Source organism: Hippoglossus stenolepis, chromosome 5, assembly GCF_022539355.2.
Source record: "Hippoglossus stenolepis isolate QCI-W04-F060 chromosome 5, HSTE1.2, whole genome shotgun sequence".
Taxonomy (NCBI): Eukaryota; Metazoa; Chordata; class Actinopteri; order Pleuronectiformes; family Pleuronectidae; genus Hippoglossus; species Hippoglossus stenolepis.
This window is the reverse complement of record NC_061487.1, coordinates 7,894,762-7,912,515: the sequence shown is the minus strand read 5'-3', so window position 1 is coordinate 7,912,515 and position 17,754 is coordinate 7,894,762. Positions and strand designations below refer to the sequence as shown.

The following is a 17,754-nucleotide window of genomic DNA, read 5'->3' as shown; positions in this document are numbered from 1 at the left end:
TGTGAGGGAGGTGAAAGTACAGATAAAACAAGTGAGCTGAAACTCAGAGGGGAGCTTCACATTCAGATGACAATTCTCTGTAGGTTCATCACTGCCAGAAAACCCTGCCCATTTGTATTTTCAATGCCCCTTTGGGAAAACACATGCATGCGGCAAGTTCCCGCAGATATTCAGTCAAGAAGAGAAGAGGAGCTTCAAACAGGCAAAACAAACCATTTGAAGGGACCTAATGGTAAAGTGAAAGCACATCTAATAGCTTGAACAATGTGCTGCATTTACAATCAATTACAGAGCACATTGAGTGGCTTCAACAAGACAACAAACACAATATGGCTGCTCACATACTCCATTATTGACAATTGCTCCCTTCATCTCTATCAGACATTTTCTTATGCACAAATACTTTAAACATTGACACACTTTTCCATTATGTTACAAACTGTTTCTTCTAATCAATGTTGTAAATACTGTTATTTTGTTGATGTTCTCAGTAACATGTCGCATCTATTGCACTTCTGTCCGTCCTGGGAGAGGGATCCACACATGTGGCTCTCTGAGGTTTCTACGTTTTTTTTGGTAGTTTTTCCTTAGTCTTGCTGAGAGTTAAGGGCAGAGGATGTCTAACCTTGTTAAGCCCTATGAGGCAAATTGTGATTTGTGAATATGGGCTATACTAATTAAATTTGATTGATTGATTGATTGACATGAGAGTAGGAAGAACTCATTTAGATTTTGCGGATCCAGTGGGGGGGACAGGGGAAAAATCCAGGATCTTTTTGTTCCACCTCCTTTAACATTGCTGACATGTGCAGGGGACTGATATTTCTGAGTGTGTGAAAGTTGGTTCAGATCCAAATACAAATCTGGATCTAGTGACTTAAAATGTGGTTTCATAAGGGAGCATTAGGCCTTGGAGGAGATATGCATCCTACTGTCATTCTAGTTTCCTTTATTAAACTGACTCGAGGTCAGCTCTGACAAAAGCCAAATCTGAGAGACCAAGCAGTTACACGCTCTAACATGGTAACCATGGTAATCACAGGGAGACTTAATCGCGCGGCGCTGAGTTATGATGATGTAAGATGTGTGTATAATTTAAAAGCGCAGTGTTCTCACAGCTGCGTTGCGGCTCTGCAGCAGCGGCTTCGTGTTCCTCAGTAGCAGCCGGTGATCTGGATCCATCACATACGGTTTCCTCTTGGCCAAGGTGGCAGCCTCGGCTTTCTTATCTTTGTCCTCCTCCTCGTCTTCATCCTCATCTTCATCAGAGCCGTAGAAGGTCTTGTCTCCTCCCTCCTCCAGCAGCGACTCCTGCAGAGACAGTGTGGATAAACAGTGTGTCTCTCTAGCATGGAAAGCAGGTGCTGGCATCTTAACAAGTCACCTCAAGTCACCAGATGGTAATTTGCTCTGCGAGACACATCATCACTGGACCTCCTGACAAATCTTTTGTGCAAAATATTTGTACACTGTATGCACTTGGAATTACCACAATAACAATGTTCGACACGTTCTGAAAATCGACTCAATTTGATGCAAGCTGCTCATGAGAAAAATAAGTCGACAGGTGGGTCTGGAAAAACTGATAAATACAGAAAAACAATTCCAGAGGTGGCCATCGGAGCAAGAGGGAAATAAAGGGAGGAAGATTTCAATTTGTGCCTCTGCACAGAACAATGGCAGAACTGAAAGAATGTACTTAATCCAACGAAAGAACAGCTGAACTGCTGTAAATAAGATGCACCTTTTGTGCATAGTAATCTCCTAAAATACTATTCCTATGCAAATTAGTTGTGTAGAGTTTGTATGGACTCCTGCTACATGCAACAATCAATGAACATTCAGTTTATAGTCCTTTATGTATTCAGATTAATTGATATGCAGTATTGTTCTACACAGTTCACCTAGTAAACATGTGTGTTTGTACAGTAGAGCTAAGATGATTTTAAAGTTGATTCTCAGAATCTGAATTTGCTTTGTTGGCGTGAAGTATTTTTCACGCGAGGAATTTGATTGGTTTTACATTGCTCTCCGTGTACTTACATAGAAAAAGACATAGACAACAAAAGAAACTGAACAAATAAGTTAAAGAATGGTATGTAAATACTTGAATTAAATACTTGAATTATAATGGTGGATGGTCTGGACTGTACAGTGCAATGTTGATGTGAATGTGCAAAGTGTAAATGTGCATGGGAAAAGAAAGTTGTAGTGTATGCAGTATAGTGGAAACACCATGAAATGATACACACTGAGAGTATGTGCACAAGTCAACTGGTTCTGTATTTTGTAAACAGTGTAAGTTGTGCAATAAAGTAGTTCAATGAAATAAATAATTTATGTACATTACTATTACAAGGGATATTCAACATCTTGTCCTGTATTTTAAATGAAACAATTATTCACAGCATGCAGGATATATAATGACAGTGATGATGATATAATACATGTTAGAAACTGTGCATATACTGTTACAGTATAGTGCATATTGGAAGTAAGTGGATGTTTGGTGAGAGAAGGTTATTGACACTGTATGACTTCCTGTGGGAAGAAGCTGCTCTTGTGTCTGGTTGAGCTGATATACAGTTTTCTGTAGCACCACCAAGACAGCAGAGGGATTACGTGATTAATCAATGGACGATAAATTAATAAACAAAAATGATGATAATCCTTTTTTTATCTGACTAATTTCAACCAAAATACCAAACAATTGCTTGTTCCAGTTCTGTGTTTCAGTTTTTTGGACTGTTCCACAGTGGTCACAAAACAGGCTACTTGAAGATGTCACATTGGGACGAGGTGTTGGGATCTTTGCACTATTGTCTCTAAGTGATTCATTTATTGATTTAAAAAGAAAAACAGTCATGAAAATGGAACACTAAACATTCTGTATGTGCTTGTCACTCACATTCATGTTTGGGTTGAGGAACTGCGTTCTGGCGTAGCGGGTCAACATGTTGATGATGACGACCTGCCCCCACTCCTCCACATCGATCAGGAGGTTACACAGCTTCCTGTAGTTCTTGTGGATCAGGTCGATGCGTTCTGGACACACCTCTTCGAAAGCCATGACAACACTTCCTGCCACCAGCTGCAGCAAATGTACAAGCACACAACAAGATGCTCACAGCATGTGGTTGATGTTGTCTATGTGGATTAGTGATGCACACAATGCATCACATCTTGAGATAAAAATAAAAACTGTGAATGAAGATTTACAGCCTATTTCTGTCTGTGATGAAAAAGGTTGTTTTCACCCATGCCTGTTTGTTTGTTTGTTTGTTTGTTTGTTAGCAGAACGACTAAAAAGTGTAAGTTTGCACCAGACTTGTCGGAGGGATGAGGAATGGGCCAAGAAAGAACCACATTTTGGTGCATATCTAGTAAAAGCGTCAGATCCAGGGATTTGTAGTTTTCTTAAAATTGTAATATTATTTTAATAAATATCTCAGGAACTAATATGCAACAATATACTACTAATAATTATATAATAAATAACCTGCACGACTCCAGGACTCTGACATGTGCAGGTCAGATTGTGGCCGACCCCTCCCACCGCGGACATGGACTCTTTAAGCCACTCCCCTCTGGCAGGAGGCTGCGAACCATTAGGACCAAAACCTCAAGCCACAAAAACGGTTTCTTCCCAACAGCTGCCGGCCTCATCAATAAGGCCTGGGACCCTTTAACCGACAAACAACAATAACCCTACATTTTGCACAATCCCTTTTTATTGGCCTATAGTATTTTCTATTTAATTTTTCTATTAAATTTTTGTTACCTTTTTTAAAATATTTTCTATTTTTAAAATTGCACAAACTCACCACAAAAACTTCCATGTACGTGCAAACCTACTAACCTACAGGCAAAAAACCTGTTTCTGATTCTTATTCGGATAAAATCTGATATGCATCTGATATTAAAGGGGACATAGCATGCCCATTTTACCACAAGTTGATATGGTTCCTTGGGGTCTTAATGAAATGTCTGTAACATACTTTGGTCAAAATACCACAAGGATCATATAAAACAGCACCCTTTTTACCCTGTCTAAAACAGCCCTCCACAGAGTGACCTGTTTTGAGTGCCTGTTCCTTTAAATGCTAATGAGCCAGCTCCCCTCCCCCCATGATTTTAAACGATATAAATTACATATTTTATATGATATAAATTATCAAATATGCATCCCATACTTTGTATTCCCTTCTGTTGTCCTGGAGTTTTAATTTTCCCAATCACATAATTAAATGTCCCCTCTGCCCAGACTGGTAGACTGTATATATAAGGTCAGCCCGCGATTCTGCTTTCTCTGCTTGTTGTTGTACCCGTTGAATGTCGGGGTTCGGGGTTACAGTAGCGCTGAACACTGCGGAAGTCTTCCACACTGCTGGCTGTGTGGCGCTGACACAAATTCCAGCTCACCATGGGAGAGGAGCGGTCGCGCCCGAGCAGCTGCAGCCTCCCAGTCCCAACGATCCAGACAAATGCCACATGTGAGTGAATCGCGGGCTGACCAGCGGAGAAATGCTCGTCCTGTGGAACAGCCAGGCGGCTGCGCTGTTGGGAACGGCGCTGCGCTGCCTCGCAGCCTCGCTGCCTCCGGTGTAAACCCGGCGTAGCGAGTGTGGGGGGACGGGGGGCCAAGACCATGTAGGGAGACTTCCAGTTCCTTGTTACGACACAAAACCCAGGAAGCGCAATCGAGTCGCTCAAGCATGACGTTTCTGACTTAGAGGAACTATAACGAAACGCGCGAGTGTTTTTTCCCCAGAGTTTTTGGGTTGGTAGACATGCCAGATACCCACATTAACCTGTAGAAGCACTAACAAAGTGGAATTTGCATGCTATGTCCCCTTTAAGGGTTATAGAGGCTAGAAAGACAGATATTGTTTGGCTTTGGTGGAGGTGCCAGTGGTTTGGTGAAAAATTACAGCAGCTCATGTAAAAACAAAAGCAAACAATTGTTAAGTCTTGAAAGACGAGGCCTTAAACACAGTCTGCTGCTGCTCGGAACAGAAAATGGTTCTAGTTCTTCCGTACACTCTGTTTTTCAAACATATATTTTGCATTTCCTGAGTAAAATCATACTGAATTAACAAAGTTGCATAAACCCACCGTGGTTTTGTCAGCGAGGAGTTTCTCTATGATTTCAATCAGCTGGTCCTTCTGTTCTGGATCCAAACTGAGAGCACAGAGGGACAAATCACTTACATGAAGGAGGAAATGTTGGAGAAAGAGCCGGTGATCAGCTGAGCACAAAAATTACACTCAAGAGTGTAAAACAAATGGATTTCACTTCTGCACCAGTAATGGATTTCTGATGGATGTTCCTTTTACTGCCATAAAGAGCTATAATTCCATAAGGGCAATAAGTCATAACAACAGTTGATCTCAGGATAGTGGCTCTGAAACTAGGACACAGGCTTCTGTTCTCTCACAAAACAGATTCTTTAAAGCTCAACTGCCTTATTCATGATTCTCTGATCAAAGTTATAATGACCTGTAGAGATCTCTATTAAGTACTGAAGTTACATAATCTAATAAGGGAAAATAAAAATCACCATCAAGGTCACTGTGGTGCTTGAACCCACAACAGTGAGTCATAACCATCTTGTTTCCGGGGCTGCATGTGAGCTACAAATGTGAGAATGTAGGTCACCTGTAGAGTTTGGGAATTGCGTGAGCAGCAGTCTTTCTGACGTATGGAGACATATCGGAAGCAGCTTCTTTGATGGCCAGCATCATTATCGGGACGATTATCGTGACCCGGATGCTGGAGAGGACTCGCAGGGCGCTCGCTCTGATCAGCTGGTTTGGATCCTGCGAAAGCACAACGCAACATTACAGATGTTGGTATTCAAGGTAAGAGCCTGGATTTATATGGTAAGTTAAAGTAGAACAATAAAACAAAATCGTCTGCAGGTGTCATTTCATGGACATATTAAATAAATGTATTTTTATTTTAATTGTTTAAATGCACTAATAGTTATTTCCAAAAGTAACATAATCAAACTAAGGGGTTACTTTGTAAAGTACAGACAAACAGATATATTTCTACTTTGTTATATAGAAATTGTAAAAATATCACAAAAAGGACTAATGTGGTTCTATTTGTAATTGTCAGAGGTGAAAACTGCTGCACCTTCAATCCTCGTTGGAACGTGGAAATGGAGAGCAGAGCGAGATCCTGCTGCTCCTCAGCATAACGCACCAAATAAACATAGACCAGCTTCTTCACCTGTATGGTTGAAAAACAGATTTAATCCAAATGATGTAGATTAGTAAGAGAAAAAAACAAACCTTACATGGTTTTTAAACATTCAATAAGATAATGAATTAAGAGCAAAGAAAAAAACGTACAACAAAGAAACGACCTTTTGGATTAAATTAAAACACACAAAAAAATACAATTACCACATGGTGGTTGTGTGTCTCCGCCAACCAGTGCAGTTTCAGTCTACATACGTACTTCATGAGGTCAATGTGACCTTTGACCTTTTGCCACTGGACTCTAATCAATTCATCTTCTAGTCCAAGTGACAACTGATCAAACTGTGGTGAAATTCCCTAAAGGCAGACTTGAGATATCATGGTCAAGAGGCTAAAAACAAGTTTGTGAGGCCACCGTGAACCTTGACCTTTGACCTGCAACCACCAAAATCCATTGTTCAATCCATTGTTCAACTGTGAGTCTAAATAAAACGTGTCTATTAAATTCGAAGAAATTCCTTCAAGCGTTTACAAGAGCAAAAATGTGATTTGTAAGGTCACATTGACCTTGAACTTAGACCTTTGACCACCAAATTCTAATTAGTTCATTCTTGAGTGCAAGTTAATGTTTGTACCAGATTTGAAGAAATTCCCTCTTGGTGTTCTTGAGATATCGTGTTCACAAAAATGGGAATAACGAATAACCCAAAACATAATGTCACCGGTCACCGGATCTCTTGGGCATAAAAAGCAAATAAAGCATGAAGCGACATGAAACTAAGCTCATTACAAACCTCTATGTTTTTACACGCCACGTTTTTCACCACAGCAGGGAAGAGATCTGACGCGTTTTTTCCTCGGGCGATCATCTGCAGATAAAACACATCCCACAAAACAGAAAACTCAATGACGACATTTTTCAGCAGTTTGAAACATTTCTAAGAGAAGTTGAAACTCTTTTTTTTAATATTCTATTTCAGTCCTTTCGCTTTGGTCTCCTCTGTCCTGCAGAGATAATGAATGGGGAGAAGCATGTGGAGCTTCAGAGGCAGGAATCTGTCACAGATGATGAATATTTAACAGCTGATTCTGCATCTCTCACCACTGTAGTTAAATCATCTCAAGCTACCATTGTCTTACAGAGGAGGGATTTAAGTCTTCTTCTAAAAATCTAAACCACGGAACAGTTTGAGTGGGATTTTGATCTGCATCTCTCAATACAGAGATATCGAGTAAATAAATAATCGTGTTTTCAACTCAACAGTTGTATTTAAGTCCGTACCTTTGTCCCTCCCTCGACCTGAATCACCCTGAATGTGCAGATCAATGAAATCCCAAAGCAAACATTATTTATACTCACGGCCACGATCCGTTTCATCGCCTCCAGCTTCAGTGAGTCTTTGTTGCTGTCCAGCATCTCCTTCAGGTCGTCGTGTCTGAGGGAAGATCACAAGGAAAATAGAGTCACATCATTTTTAGAAGAGACGACTGTGAAAGACTCGAAGACTCTAAGGCCTCAAACAAGGAACACAGACCCGCTTTACCTGCTGCACGTGTTTTTTTGCAGGATTACACAAAAACCACTGGACTGACTACTACAGAACTTGGTGGAAGGATGCTGTTTATATGAGTGAAGAACCCATTCAACTGCAGAATCGGATCAGGGGGTGGATGCAGAAATCGTATTTATCTTTTTAACATTGAGATTCTTGATTTCTCAGAGAATAATTCATTAATCTTTTTAACTTGTTCTTTGATCATTTGGTTCCAGATTTATTTATTTTTCTATTATCAGAGAATTTTTTACCAATTCAACGTTTGTTAACTTTATATTCTTCACATTGTTTCCAAATCACCCACTGCTGCTTTTTACTGTGAGTTTCTTATTTTATCGATAGCCAAAGAAATAGGGGTGCTGAAGGGGCTGCAACACCCCCAACTGGTGAGGGGCTGTAACTGTGAACACCACCAGTGACATTCTGAGAGCAGTATAGTAGTAAAACTGGTATGGAATGTTGCATTGAATTTAAAAAACAGCATTATGTAGACTTTCTCTCAGCACCCCCACCTCTGACTGGCTTCCAGCCTCCCTGTAGATAACAGCTGCCTTTAGCATCTGCACATAGGCTCCTGTAGGCGCCAGTTAACCCCACCCCGCATTCATTCAACACCACTGTCAGAGAAGATGGGAACAGACCAGTCAGATCACACATGACAGGCAGGATCCTTGTCAGAGACTAATCTGAAGCGACATTTCAACCTGCTGCAGTCCAAACACACATAAACAACACAAACACATCCTCCAAAAGCTGCCGCCAGGAACCTGCAAACAGCAGCGGTGACAGATCCGAGCAGACAGGATCACTGCTGCAGCTCCCGAAGATAAAGACGACAGCCTAATTGAATGCTGACATCCTGATCAATGACTTTTCCAGACAGGATAGATTAGTTTTGTTCTGCTCTCTATTGCTGAACAACAGAACACACCTATGTAGAGTGACTTGACATTTTTCCACCAATGAAAGCCTTTGTTTTTACTGCATGGGCCGTGTATAAATATGCTTTACTGTTTCAGGACCTTGCTATCTGGTAACAATTTACTCAGCGGAAACAAGTGGCTACAGTCGCTTGTCTTCTCAACAGCAGTTACAGAGCACCATTATCATTCAGTCCAGAAGCATTTAGCTCAATATTAACTATCTTATCTTTTATCTCGGTTTTTTGGTCTCTACCAATACCTGAGGGAAATATCTGGCTCCTTAGCTGCTAAATACTCAACTACATTCACCAACCAGTTGTTGACTGTGCCTGTCTGCAGTTAGGTGTTGAACGTGTAGTGTGCAGTGGATTAGTAAGAGCCAGTTGGGCTGGAAATGAAGCTACAATAGTGGTGAGAGTACTGAGACAGGGAGGCTGCAGCTAAACAATGAGCTGAAACCCAGTAAAGCTCCATAGAGCAGAGGGAAGCTGCAGGTGGTGATACTTTGTCAGTATTGTAAAAAAATATCAATTACTGAAATACTGACAAGAGGTAAACATGTAAAAAACAAACAAAAAAAACAATAGTGGAAATCAAACATATTTTGAGAAATAATTTAATGTCATTTAGTTTGGTTTTCGCAGCGAGTGTAAGGCCACTGGACTATACTCTATTGTTGCCTGGTGTTAGCCTGGTGTTAAGTTACCCGTCACGATAACAACCAAATGGCAAAATCAAAATAAGAGCAGGAAACTGTGACGTAAAACCATAGACTGTATATAAAGATGGACGATGCGTCTCCACTACCTCCCACTATCGAGAAATGAAGCCAAAATAATCCCAGATATGAACATTTCCATCTTGTGCATTTGGAGTCGACGCAGTAGGGATTGGGGGATGGAGCCATGGAAGCAAGGTCCAATACCACGTGTTCAGCCAATCACAAGCCAGTCTCAGCTATCAATGATGACATTTCGTCCCATTTTTATAGCATCAAGTAATAATTATAATCAAACTTACTGGAGACATCAACATTTCCACATACCTCAGTGTGATAAGAAATACCTTGAATGTCAGAAACTATCTTTTATTTTGTTTGGTCCATGTCCCATCCACCAACATATAGGAGGAGGTGGGATTTACGACCTATACTGCAATCAGCCACCAGGGGGGAATCGAGACACGTTTGCTTCCCCATGGGGAGCAGTCATGTCGGCCATCTTTGTATAGAGTGTGTATAAAACGGAATACACATAATTTACTGTTGATTTCAGATTGACCTCAACATTTTTTTATTAAAAAATTTAAATATAGGGTTACAATGATAAAATCCCCTGTGCTTCCCATGTTGGCGTCAGTTTTCCAGCCTTCACTCATGAACACAACTTCCAACTAGCAGACAGGATGAACCCAGTGACAGAACGAGGTTGACATGATTAAATAGCTGCAAAGCTGCACATTTGCCACAACTAGAAAGGATGCAATAAAATGAAGTTCAAAGATTTCCGGCCTCCCTGCAGAGCCTTTGTCTGATCTGACAGTGTTTCCATGGGGAATGAAGGTCTGCGGAGCTGAGCTGAGGAAACCCAGTGATCCCCTATAGGCTCCTGTGAACAGCGTGACACTGTATCCTGTCACTCACACGGCTACAGCATATAACAGGTGTTACATGGATACAAAGCCGATCAGACACTGGGTGCAAATGAAATTAATCTTATCACTTCTAACAAACAGGTTCTGTTGTTTAACATGTTTGTTAATTGGCAGGATGTCTGATAATGAAGTGAACGTTTGCTAACGAGCTAAAGAGGGAAATGCTTTTGGTTTGAATTGTGAACCATTTACCGTTTATGTCCACCAATTGATTTTTTCCACAAATGTCTCCCAATGTGCTACATCAAATATTCCTTTGAACCCATCAAAAGTTTATTATGTTCATATTTAAGTGGCAATGAGGCTGTGATCATCGGTCTGTTTTCCGAAAGAATTCATCTTAACTCCCTTATATTACTCTTTAGATTTTGAGAATCTTTCAAAAATCATCACTTATATATAAAAATGCAGATTGTAAATCATTTTCTATTATTTGAATGAAATAACGGAAGTCTGTGCAGTCTGCATATGCAAAACAGACTATAAGGTCCAGATTGAAGAAAAAAACATAATAAATTTAGAAGAACAAATACATAATATTACCAGGAAAAAATTTAAATGAATGAGAATTAAGTAATATTTCAAGAAAAAGGTCAAAATATTACAAGAGAAAAAGTTGTATATTTACTAGAAAAAGTTGTGATATTACGATAAAAAAAAATATATATATATACACACATATATATATGTATGAAATAAATAAATACAATTCTTTGAAACGCTTTTATATCTTAGTTCGACATGCAGTGATAACCACATATGAAAACTTAAAACACAGAAAACAACACAGCAAATTACTTTCCTGAGTATTTAATCCAGCTGTGGTCAGAAGTTTTACAACACTTCTCTGTACGGCTGAGGGGCTGTTGGGTTAAACTATATATTTCATCATGTGACAGGTTTGAATGGAGGCCTTGCAGTCTGTAATGAGGTGGCTTCTGCAGAACATAGTTGATTTATCACGAGTCTGCCTTTGGTTTAGTGTGTGTGTGTGTGTGTGTGTGTGTGTGTGTGTGTGTGTGTGTGTGTGTGTGTGTGTGTGTGTGTGTGTGTGTGTGTGTGTGTGTGTGTGTGAGCGCATGAGTGTTGAGCACTAAGAACTGTTTCTGCCTCCGTCCCCATCAAAGTGTTGATAATTGTCTAAATACCACAGTTGACTCTTCCACACACTTCAAAACCTGAATTCCTTAGAGTGAAATTAAACCTGACAGTATCTATAAAATGCTGTTTGCTGAGGATTATTTTTGGACACAGGTAACTGATGTTGGTTCCTTAGTTACAAACATGTGGCTGTGTCCCAAAACAAATAAAAAAAAGATATACTTGCCGAAAGCACAGAGGGCCCAGACGTGAGGAGGAAAAACGAAAGAAAATGATTCCAGAAATGCAACATCTGTTTATTACAGACTGTAAACCTCCTGTGTTCACTGACTTTGTGGCCAACTTGTAAACCTGAGCTATTATTTGGTTCTGTCCCTAGGACACAAAAGTCAAAACAAAGACGACAAATATCCTATAAAAATTAATAGATTTCTCTGCCAAGTTTTTTTTATGCTTTTGAATGATGGGACATATTTAGATTGTAGACTGCACAGCCTTCTTGCAGCATGCTAACATGCTCATAATGACAACGCTGACATATTGATGTTTATAATGTTATACGTGGTTACTATCTGTTGCTGTGCTAATTCTACCTCCTAAATCTCTGTATGTTTCTGTATGTGGTTTGCATATCTTGAAAACTGTTCATCTTATCGGCTTCACATGTGTATTGTTAAGGGACCAAGGAAGTGCAGTATAGAATTTGGTGCGATTTGGACACGTGATACATTCAATAATAAAAAACTTTGCATAAACAGACGGCCAGGACTCTGCAGCAGTGGCGGCTGGGACTCAAGACCATTTGTGACGTTGTCAATCAGAATCACAACTCTTGACAACAGGAACAACAACTGATTCTCCAGTTTGGGGTTCTGCCTACTGGGTCTAGCCTCACTGAACTTTGAATGAACAGGTGAACAGATCTTTGTGCATTAGCTTCAGGGTTCTGTAGACTGGGTCCTTCAGCAGGTCTTTACTCTTCGCAGCTCAATTCCTGCAGGGGACTTTTACAGTTTCAGAAAGAAAACTGAAATCAGCATCACCACATGACAAACAAACAGCCCGTTCCAAACAGACAGGTTTAGAACTGGCACTGCGCTCCATTCACTAATTAGCATTAAACACACGTTACACTTTGGCTTGGAAAAGTCATTCGTTTTTAGCAGATAATTTGTATAAGGCTAATTCATAGTTTTTCACATCCGTCAGTCTGTTGGGGTCCACTATGGTGCTTGTGACGTATATGTCTTCATCCACCCAGTTCGGGTCAGGTTATAACCTTGCTATGTTAAGTGCCTTGAGATAATATACAGATAAAAATGAATTAAACCAAAGTATGAACAGAAACCTTCCATGATTTCATCTAAAAGTAAAGAAATTCAAACAAAGCGTTTCACAGTGTTAATGAACCCCCTGAATAGCCTCACCAAAAAAATCGAGCAACAGGGATTCATGTGGCTTGTTTGAAGACAAACACGGCTTTAGGAATTCAAATTAAAGCTAAACATGAAAACATTGTTATATTTGCTGTAGCAGTGGATAACCAGGCTGAGAACCAGGCTTGTAATCCCACTCGGACAGGTCCAGCATGTCACAGTGGAATTATCCGATATTTTAAACCTCATTTTATGAATTATTAAGACAGAGAGGCTGTAGCACATAATTGAAAAGTGAGACAATATTTCCGTCACTATTTGAAATACTAAAAGTTTTCTTTGCTGAAGCATTGTATCACACATAACATAACTCAATGAATTAGACATTTAAACCCAGAGGGTTTGAATGGAGCCGAAGACAAAATACTGCACAGCAGTTCCAGGAGAGAGATTACAGCCCTGGGCCCTTCGCAGTCTGTTTTGAATCTGTTCCACCATATGACCACAAATTGTAAACGCTATATCTCAGTGAATTATTTTAGAAGTAAATTCGGAGCACCTGGAGGAACAACCAGCCCCTGACTGGGTTTATACGTCACCGCTCATGCCCATAGGCCCCAAAGTAACACAACACCAACACCGCCTCTCTAATTTCTCTGGATTTTGTCCCGTACCTGCTGAACAACAGCTGAATTTACAAACAGCTCTGAATTATTTAACCTGCTGTGGTACGACAGACTCCACCGACGCTCAGGTTACCTGGCAGCGAAGCCACGAGATCGGCAGGACTCACTCTCCAGCTGGAACACGCTCCTCGAAGTAGGCCAGTGTTCAATGATAAAGAAAGGAATTTTTCTCACCACCAACACAAAAACTCCACAACTGCATGAAAAGATTTGGATAGGAAAGTGCATTTGCATGAATCAGAGGGCTGAGGACTGAGGAGTTGCAGCCTGCATCTATGAGCAGCTGGTGAGGCTGTTTTACATAAGCTGATTCTTTCAGCACAGACTTAAAAGTTTCTTGTTTTCCAACTATGACAGATTTGAAATGTACGTCTTTAGACCAGTGACAACTGTGGCCGAGCTCTCATCTTGCGAAATTGGAAGAAACCAGAGCAGTTCGTAGATATATGACCCAGTAAAACCTTATAGTTAAAGGTCTCCTGAAAGAAACCAATTTCTGAAGAGCTTCACTTCTCATGTTCATTTTGAAGGTCTGCAGTCTAATTAATTAAAGACCACTGCTCCTCCGGTCAGCCTTTACATGACTGGCATATTGTGCAGGTCTGATTACTGATGCAGGGTGCAGAGACGCAGCTCATTGTGACAGCCTCTGTGTGACTGACACCTCCTTTCTCATCCAACTCTATTCACTTTTCTTTGCGTCTCTTGGTGATGACGTCTTATCCCATCATTTTGGAAGCCATGTCTCCTCTCACGCCCATTTCACGTGTTCACCGACTGACCCATGTTCAACTGCTGTTCACATGGAACTCTTCTCCACCTCGGCCTTCAAAGTTCTCATTTGAATATTTGCTAAGTAAGAATAAGATCTGCACCCGCGACAGCTCAACCTATGATTTCAGTTCAAATGAAGAATAGCATCCTCACACCACAGCTTATTTCTCAAGATAAAATGCCAAACTTCACTAGTGTGAGGACTTTGTGCTCGTCCCTGACCTTTAAATATGAGGTTGCAACAGAATAGGAAGTCAAAATGTAAAAATCAAAGAAGTAGTTGATTGAGTAAATATCTGCCACTTTAATAGACAAAGCTGCAGCCATAACGTCTATTTACCTTCTTCCTGTCAACACTTTTGATCCGTGCACAGTAAGGTTTCATATTTATCATCTTTCACAATGAAGTATGATTTACTAACCACCGTGATATGCAAGCAGTTCTACAAAATAACAATATCTCATCTTAATAGTTTTAATAATGCAAAAGCAAATATTGGATTATAGTAAAATATACATTTGTGTTGAAGAAATATATATATATATATATACATACTGTATATATTTTTTCAAACATGTGATTGATTTTGGTGGAGTTTTACCTAATCCCAGGTTAGGATCTGCTAACTTACTCTCTAATTATTCTATTATTTCAGTATTTTGATTTCATCGTCCAGTTGACTGTTGAAACACAGCAGGTAAGTGCAAATAAATACAACTGTGTACAACAGGTGTGGATTCTCCTGGATCATCCTACCGCAAAGGTTGACTTTGAAAACTGCTGCTGCCGCCACCTTCCTCCAGTGCTGCTCGCTCATCCTGGTCTCTTCCACCACCTCCACCACCTGTGCCTCCAGATCGGAGGTGGCGCAGCTCGTCAGGCTGCAGGGCGCTGTACCACGTCTGCTGGACACCGTCGGGGGTCAGCACCGGACTCTTGTCCTCCTCCTGGCCTCCCTGGACCTGGTTCTGCACCGTCTTCACCATGTTCACGGCGCTCACCGGCAGCTGCAGCAGCTTCTGCATGGTGGTCATGTTCGAAACTTAAGTCTGAACCCAACGCGTGAGAGCAACCTGTAGAATCCTGGGTGGATGAAGTGGACAGACTGCAGTTTCCTTGTGTTGCTCCTTGGTGCTTATCAGTGTGAAATCCTCCAGATTCTCCCCAGCCAGGTTTCACACCGCTGTCAGCAGCTTCACTTAGATTCTCTTATAAATTCACCTTCCCTCTGAGGTTATAAATATCCAACGTGAAGATTCTGCTAAGAATGATGCAACGAACCTCTTCAGAAATGCTCCAGTGGCTGCTCATAAGACGACTCCTGCGTGCTGTAATCCATATCCAGAGTGCCACAGCACTGAAGGGTTTTTCCTTCTGTTACTGCTGAGTCTGAATGCATCCAGTGAGGCAGCACACATCAGCTCCTCAGTAAATGGATGCTTGGCAGAGAGGGGCGTGGTGTTATATCCGCCGTCAAGCCTCTCCGCTCCCGACTCCTCCTGCTGCTCATGTGCTTCCTGTTGCTGCACCAGTCGCTCTCTCTCTGCCTCTCGGTGTGTACACACACTGTGTCTTCATGTACGTGTCTGCCAGCGAGACACAGCCTCTCCTATCTTTTGCCACGTTATCACCCCATCAATTCCGCTTGTCGTCTTTTCTCCGCCTCCTCTCGTTAACCAGTTAAAGTCCTGCTCCCTTTCATTCATGTTCGGTGTCACTCTACCGCAGCTTTCTTTACCTGGCTTCAAATCTGGGCTGATGCCTGACACATGTTTCTAGATATTTCTCACTCCTCTGGCATATTAGCTTTAAAAATGGTCCTCTCTTATTCATTTTTAACATTCAGCGGCCTGCCTTCTTTTTTCTCATCTTACATGACTCAGCTTTCTTGGCAGTGTCGTGATGAGGACATCTCTCTCTCTCTCTCTCTCTATCCCTCTCTCTCTCCCACTCATTTTTGTTAGGCTCAAACCAAAATAACTGTCCTGGACCTCAATCCACATACACACACTGTCCCCGTGATCTGTAGCAACTCAGTTAGGATTTGTTGACCCATAAGATTTTAGCTGTCTCAGAAAAATGAAACTACATTTGAATTCACATACCGATTTTTTTTTTATTTATCTGCACCGAATTGAACACACTCCCCTAACCATGCCTGACCTTTTTCCTCAAGATCCATGAATTTCTCTTAGAAATCAAGGAACATTTTGAAAAACGCCCCAATCTCACAATGTTAAAGAAAGTAACAAAGACAATTCTTCCTCGCGTCATGTCCCACCCCTCTAGGAAATTTCATGAGAATCGGTTGAGTAGCTTTTTCGTTACCCTGCTAACAAACAAACGCAGACGACAACATAACCTCCTTGGCGGAGTTTAAAAGGTGAGCTGCTTTCTTTTGCAGGTATATTATCGGTTTCTTGGATGAAAACATAAACTTCTTGGCAGACGTAAACATTTCCATCACCTCATTAAGTCAATCTGATAATCTCACTCCTCATAAATCTCTATTTGGTGAGCGAGGATGACATCAGCGCGGTATCATCCATCAGAATATTGATCCTCGTCTAAGTGCATGTTTTACTTTCACCTGCTCGTCATGTTTAAAAGGTGTCAACATAGATCAAACTGCAGGAAAATGGAGTAAATAAAATACCTTCCGGAGTATCTTATATTTCTGGGAAATCTGTCCAGTAGTTTTTGAGTAATCCAGTTGACTAACAGAAAAAACGTGATGAAAACACAACCACTTTGGCAGAGGCAACAAAATAATGCTTTCATGAAATAAAAAGCTATTATGTCCTGAGCATAGAAAATTCATATTTATCTGCTACTAGGACGTAGCTTTACTGTGACATTGATTTTAAAATCCTGCTGCATGTGCAGTTTTAAAGGAAAATGTTTGAGGTTTAGGAAAAATATTCATTGGCTTTATAAGGTAAAAACTCCACAAAACCAAAGTTTTAGTTTTGGTGGCAGTTAAAGAAACAAAATGCAACATGTCACATCAGCTGTCGAGGGGTTGATGGAGCCGGACGTTTCCCATTGTTTCCAGTCTTTACGCTCCTCATCAAATTCTCATCCTGAGAGCCAAAAGGATTATTTCTCACAACTACTCCATTTAAAATAACAACTCATGACTTTAATCATGCTTTAGGTTGAGCAAAAACAAAAAAAAGCCAAAAAGGTAGTGTGGTGTAATTAATATGAAATGTAAAGTTCACACTTAAACAACAAAGCAACTTCCTAAACCGACCAAATAAAGCCACAGATCCCACAGAAACAGAAGCTGAGAACTGATGTAACATATGAATTCATACAGAATTTGACATTGATAAGTGTGACACAGAACAATATAAAACCGGCCACACATCAGGATTAAATCTCCGGACCAGACAGTAGCATCGATCACCAGCGCTGTTCAACTTACAATAGTCATTTCCTGCTGAAGGATGAGGGCAGGAAAGTGATGTG

At 40.7% G+C, this 17,754-nt stretch overlaps 1 protein-coding gene across 14 annotated transcripts in view; it reads right to left on the bottom strand.

Annotated features, from left to right (window-relative positions):
- Nucleotides 1-17,754, bottom strand: part of LOC118110117 (AP-3 complex subunit beta-2) — a 48,221-nt gene that overhangs the window by 25,269 nt on the left and 5,198 nt on the right. For 7 of the 14 annotated variants that reach the window (XM_047340032.1, XM_047340035.1, XM_047340033.1 and 4 more), the window contains exons 2-8: nt 7,571-7,646; nt 7,005-7,079; nt 6,143-6,238; nt 5,660-5,820; nt 5,116-5,182; nt 2,909-3,091; nt 1,117-1,311 (exon numbers count right to left, since the gene is read on the bottom strand). In XM_047340032.1, the coding sequence (XP_047195988.1) occupies nt 1,117-1,311; nt 2,909-3,091; nt 5,116-5,182; nt 5,660-5,820; nt 6,143-6,238; nt 7,005-7,079; nt 7,571-7,646 (853 nt within the window). Of the gene's footprint in view, nt 1-1,116; nt 1,312-2,908; nt 3,092-5,115; nt 5,183-5,659; nt 5,821-6,142; nt 6,239-7,004; nt 7,080-7,570; nt 7,647-15,036; nt 15,794-17,754 lie in introns of those variants that run through there. The other 7 variants (XM_047340028.1, XM_047340030.1, XM_047340031.1 and 4 more) reach the window with 4 other exon arrangements.